Consider the following 5,831-nt stretch of genomic DNA (forward strand, 5'->3'; position numbering starts at 1 on the left):
CCTGGGGTGGTGTCAAGGCCACGTTCTCCCCTCTGGAGATTTAACAAGGCCTAAACCACAGCAGAGCCAAGGTCTGGGATCAGGATCTCCATGGGAGAGGAACCACAAAATCCTGCTTTGGTGACTGGACAAAACCCTGTCCCTGGAATGTCCTTCAGAGGGGAAAACTGAAGGGTCTGGATTGCAAAAAAACCACCTCTGAGCTGCTGAGAGAGAGAGGGGAGGGGAACTGGGAAGGAAAAATGAGCCCTGGGGGCTGAAGTGAGATGATTTTAAGGTCCCTTCCAACCCATCTGTGACTGAAAAAAAAGGTTTAGGGGGTCAGTTCCCTGTCTGACTGAATCACTGAGAGCCCTACACGTTCCTCTGCCCTCCCCTGTTTAAGCTGGGAGATGAATATCCAGAGCTACCAACGGAGAAAAACACCTTTATTCAACCCCAGGGACCTCCCAGGCACTGCTGGGCCCTGGCAAAACCTGGAATTAACTCCTCCCAGCTCTCTGCAGGCCCAACCTGTGTCCTGCTCTGAGGTTGCACAGGCACAGGGAGGGAGAACTCACAGCTGGAGAGGCCAGAAAACTGAGCTAGAACAGGGAATCTTACCTGGGAAAGCCTGGAAACTGGGCAGTTTTGCCCAGGGCAAGACTGTAGTTTTATGTTAAGCCTCTGGCTTATGTTGGGTCTGGGTTTAACCACCTGGTTTAACTCTGACTTTGTAAATCCTTAAGGCACAGGTGCCTTCACTGCCAGGCTGCAGCAAAGATGCAAAAGGCTGGGTTTTTTCCCAGTTGTTTGGCCCATGAAGGGATCAGACAGGAGGAGAGGAACGTTCCTGCTCCCACAAAACCCACAGAGAGCTGTGGTTCTGGGCCAGGGAGAGGGAAGGGAGGCCCTCACAGGGACACAGTGGTGGCTCTTTGTCCCACCCTGGTGGGACCTGCCCTGGGACACCAAAACCTGCCCCAGCTCCTCCTTCCCCAACGACAGCACAAAAAAAACCCAGGAGAACTCCACCTCAGAAACTACACTGGGAACTTCGGGGCACCCCAAAATCCATCATGATTTCACCCCATCACCCCCAGGCAGGGCACAAGAGCAGGATCCCACTCCAGGGGGAAGGGGGCAGTGGATCCAACGTGGATCCAAGTGAGTCCTCTTCGCTTCCCGGGAGCTCCCAGCCAGGAGGGATCTGAACAGAGTGAAGGAACACGAGTCCTTTGGACTAAAAACCTCAATTCTCAGCCAGAGGGGGAGCAGCTCAAACCAGCAGCTCTACACACACCCCCCAGGATATTCCTGCCTGGAAGGAGCAGCTCCTGCTGCCCTTCCCACCAAGGGCTCCTCTTGTCCTTCAGCCACCCCTCTCCTGGCAAGGCCTCCCTCCCAGAGGAATCTGCTGCCTTTTCCTGGAAGAAAAGGGTTTTGCGTGGATTTTTTTTTTTGTGTGTGTGTGTCTGTGGTTTTTTTCTCCTTTTGTTGTCTGTTTTGTTTTGTTTTTTGGCTTTTGTTTGGTGGAGGTTTGTCCTGAATAGTTACTGTGGTTCACAGGAGGCTGGCCAGGCTGGTGGTGGGGCCGTTCTGGGCCTGGAACTGCACGGGGGGGGGTCCGTCTGTCCACTGCAAGAAGAACACACACCGTGAACATTCCCGGGAAAAGCCTCCCTGGGAAAAGCAGGACTGGCCACCCAGAGCTTCCTGGAAACTTGGGGGATCCCACGTTTCACCCCCCACGTGCCAGGTTTGGGTTTTCCACACCCCTGGAACGGGGGTTTCTCTGGGAGCCCCTCCACACACCCACCATTCCCAACCCAGGGGAAGCAATTCCTGCTCTTCCAGGGACAAACTGGACCCCTGAACACAGGAAAGCACAAGCAGGGACCCACCTGGATGTGCCAGAGGCTCCCAGGGCAAGGCAAAGGGTGCTCATTTCGTTGCTTATTTCCCCTCTCACCTCGGCCAAAAATCTTCCCAAAATTGGGTATTTATTTATTTCTTAATCCCTTTTTTTCCCCCCCTCCAGGTTTTTAATCCAGGGCATCTCTGTGCCTGGCTCAGGATGGATGGGGGCTCAGGGAGGGAGGGATGGATGGAGGCACCTGGCTCTGGGATCCCCCAAAACTGCTGCTCACAAACCCCATGACCCTCAAAGCTCTCAGGCTCCCCCCCTGTGAGCAAAGCCAGCAAACTGCACCTCCCCACTGGCCTTTCCCAATCCTTTTCCTCCCAAAAGATGTCCAGTTCCTCACATCCCACGTTCCCCCTTGGATGTTCTCCCAGTTATTTCAGAACAGAATCACCTCCTGCTGTTGCTGAGGGAACTATTCCACGTTTTTAAACCTGTGTTAAAATGCTTCTGACAGGAAAAACAGATAAACAAGGTGGATATTTAAAGATAAATGGGGGGAGGAAAAAACCCCACTTGGGAATGCTGAGGTCCCAGGGCAAACTGCCCTCTGAGCTGTGTCCAGCAAAGCATCCCCAGGACAGGGCAGAGGGGGTGGCCCAGAGCCTCCAATGAAGTTCAGATCAAAAGCAACAGCTGGCACCCAAAACAAGAGGCCACTTGATCACATCCAGTGGCCACAAAAGCCATTTCAAAAACCAAACAGGAGCTCTGGGGTGGCAAGAAAACACCTGTGAGAAGCGAAGCCCAGAGCCACCAACCAACCTGCACGAGAATGAACGCGCTGGGTCACCTCTCCTGCTGCCAGGGCCACCAACCAACCCTCACAAAAATCACTTTGTGTCACTCTTCCCGCTCCCAGAGCAGCTTCAACTGCAGGGAGCTGGCTGAATTTGGGGAGCTGAGTGGGGAGGGGGCAGGGGGAGGCAGGGGCTGTGCCCTCACCGTGATCAGGTTGTGCTCAGGGAGGCTGCAGGCCTCGATGTGGTCCTGGAGCAGCTGCTGGGAGAAGTTCTGGTGCATCTGAGCTGCCTCGTGAGCGTCCATGGCATTCCCACAGGCCTTGTTGAGGTCTGGAAAACACCAGGGGAGAAATAACCCCACTGCTTTGCACCCCAGTGTCAAGGGAGCAGCTCCCTTTATCCCAAAGCACCGATCCCTGGGTGGGATGGGGATCATTCCAGCACCAAATCACGTCGTCCAAGAGCAAAATCCTCCCAAGGAAACCCCAACCCTTCCCTTTTCCCAGCAGGATTTGCTGCTGTTTCAGCTTCCAGCTACCCAAAGGAACATCAGAGCAGCCCCACGAGGAGGAAGGAAACTCCTGACACCGCTGGAAGCCCCTGAGCAGCCTGGGCTGGGATTTTCTGCCTTCCAGCCCCATCTAGTGGGACTGGGACAGACCTGCTGCTTCCACCACACACATTCCAGGGATCAAGCATCCAACCTGGCCTTGGGCACTTCCAGGGATCCAGGGGCAGCCACAGCTTCTCTGGGAATTCCATCCCAGCCCCTCCCCACTCCCACAGGAAGGAATTCCTTCCCAATCTCCCATCTCTCCCTGCCCTCTGGCAGTGGGAAGCCATTCCCTGTGTCCTGTCCCTCCAGCCCTTGTCCCCAGTCCCTCTCCAGCTCTCCTGGAGCCCCTTCAGGTCCTGGAAAGGGCTCTCAGCTCTCCCTGGACCCTTCCCTTCTCCAGGTGAGCACCCCCAGCTCTCCCAGCCTGGCTCCAGAGCAGAGGGGGCTCTGGGTTATCCCATTCCACCTCTGGGCATTCCCAGCCATCCCCAGGAAGGCCCTTTCCCCCCTCACCTCTGAGCAGGGCTGAGGACCAGAGCTGCACAGACATGTCTGGGATCTTGCTGGCCAACTGCATGGCCGGGACCACCATGTTGTTGCTTTCCTGGGGGAGAGCAGAGGGCAAAGCAAACAAAATAAATGGGATTTTTGTTTTTTTTTTTTCACCCCTTGGAAGCACACAGGTGTCAAATCTGCCGTGAAAAATCTGCCTCCTTTAACTTGTGCCACGTTCTGTCACTCCCAGCTGGGAGCCTTTGATGGGACAACCCCCCCCCAAAAAAAAAAACTCATCCCAGAGCTGCCTGGGATTTTGCTCCATCCTGGGAATTCCAGTGCAGCACAGCAGAAATATTCCCTGTGCTCCAGCACAACAGTGAGACTTCAGGACTGTATCCACAATTCCTCCCTGAACAATCCAGTGCAACGATGCCACTTGTCCTTTTCCAGCCCCTTTTCCTCAGGGCATCACGGAACAGAGACCTGATTAAAGTTATTAAACGTGCAAACCACAGATCCGAGGCAATAAAATGCCAATTTTTTGTGGGACAGCAATAAAAAAAAAACGCTCTGGGCTTTATTTCTCACCCTGTGGTTGCCCAGCACGTAGAAGATGTGCCCCAGCAGCACCAGGGAACAGGCTGTGAGCCGGTTCAGATCCTCTGCGTTGGACATCTTCAGGGTCTCCCTCAGGAACCGCCTGGAAAATGGGGATAAAAAAGGGGTTTGACAACATCCCTTCCCTCCCAGCAGAGGAAAACCATCATGGAAAGCTGAATCGAGAGCTGAAGTAACTGGAAAACACCGGGAGTAGGGAATGGACGTGCTGCAGGGGATCTTAAAGCGCTGAATTCCCAAAGCTCGGCTGCCACTTGGCAGGAAAGGCTGTGGCAGAGCTCCCCCCTTCGGAAAACTGCACCAAGGACACGAGATTCCAAAGGATCCCACAGGAAAGAGATCCGGATTTTCAGTGGGACAGACCCAACACAGGCTGAAGTACATCAAAACTGCTTCAAAACTTCACCTTGTCTGTTAGAAGAGGGGGGAAAAAACATGCAATAAATGATGAAAAAGCACAACCCTTAACCAAATTTCCTGGGAGGGAGTTAGGAATTCAGCTGATGGCTCCAACTCCGAGAGGCTTGGGGTTCTCCATGAGTTCTGGGTTCAGTTTTTGTGGGATGGGTGGGCAGGGATTAGGGGGAAGGAGGAATTAATTCAGCTTTCTGGGATGGGAGCGGAAACCCCGAGGCCTCGTTTCTGCCTCTTCTCCCCGTGGGTTTCTCCAACCTGCTGCTTCGTTCAGGGGAGAAGGGCAGGGAAGCTGCTGGGTTTGGATCCCCGAGGGGTTTGTACTCACTTTGCCTCGTTGTATCTTCCCTGGAAGAAGGAGAAGAGCCCTCGGATGTAAAAAGCTGCAGCTCGGAGACAGTGGGAGCTGGGGAGAAAGGCACAGGTTGGGATCTCATCCTGGGCAGGGATCAGGGAATTCCACATGGATTGCTGGGAATTCCACCCCCAAAAAAAAAAAAAACCCAGCTTTCCAACTCATTATTATACTTCAGGTCAGAACTTCTGCCTTGGAAATGAGTGGAGTGTTCTGCTTCCCCTTCCAAACCCTGCCACAAATCCCCCGTTCCCGTCCCCGCCGGAATTCTCACCTCACGGGGAAATTGTGGTCTGGATTTATCCTTTCCAACAGGCTGTAGAGCTGCAGAGTGGCAGAGGAGAGGGAACAATCAGCGTTTCTCACACACACAGCCCGACAGAAAGTGCTTTTCTGAAGTGTAAGTCGAACCAGAAGGGTGCAAATCATCCCAAGCACACCCGAATTCCCCCCCTCCGGTGGGATCAGGGCACACACACTCCAGCATTTGGAGTTCTTGTGCCCGTTTTGATCCCCAAAATCAAGTTTTGGATAAAACATCCTTCCTCAGACCTCGGGGGATCTTCTGGACAATGATTTTATTTCCCCAGGAAACTCGTGGCTGTTGTGTCTCAGCTGTCCAATAACCCCAAACCAGTGCTGGGTCAGACCTGGGGTTTGATTCCAACCAGAATTCCACTCAGCCAAGAAAAAATGGTCCATTTTTAATCATTTTTTTTTTTTTCTCTCTCTCTAAGCCTCTTC

General features: G+C 53.6%; 1 protein-coding gene across 1 annotated transcript in view; it reads right to left on the reverse strand.

Annotated features, from left to right (window-relative positions):
- Positions 1–1,471: 1,471 nt before the first annotated feature.
- MAU2 (MAU2 sister chromatid cohesion factor) overlaps positions 1,472–5,831 on the reverse strand; it is a gene marked incomplete at its 5' end in the record, with an annotated part of 9,683 nt that continues 5,323 nt past the window's right edge. Inside the window, 6 exon segments of the mRNA XM_017839971.1 lie at positions 1,472–1,617; positions 2,849–2,976; positions 3,716–3,806; positions 4,289–4,400; positions 5,061–5,138; positions 5,362–5,411. Of these exon segments, the coding sequence (XP_017695460.1) occupies positions 1,543–1,617; positions 2,849–2,976; positions 3,716–3,806; positions 4,289–4,400; positions 5,061–5,138; positions 5,362–5,411 (534 nt within the window).

This window comes from Lepidothrix coronata, unplaced genomic scaffold (assembly GCF_001604755.1).
Source record: "Lepidothrix coronata isolate B3197 unplaced genomic scaffold, Lepidothrix_coronata-1.0 Scaffold625, whole genome shotgun sequence".
NCBI lineage: Eukaryota > Metazoa > Chordata > Aves > Passeriformes > Pipridae > Lepidothrix > Lepidothrix coronata.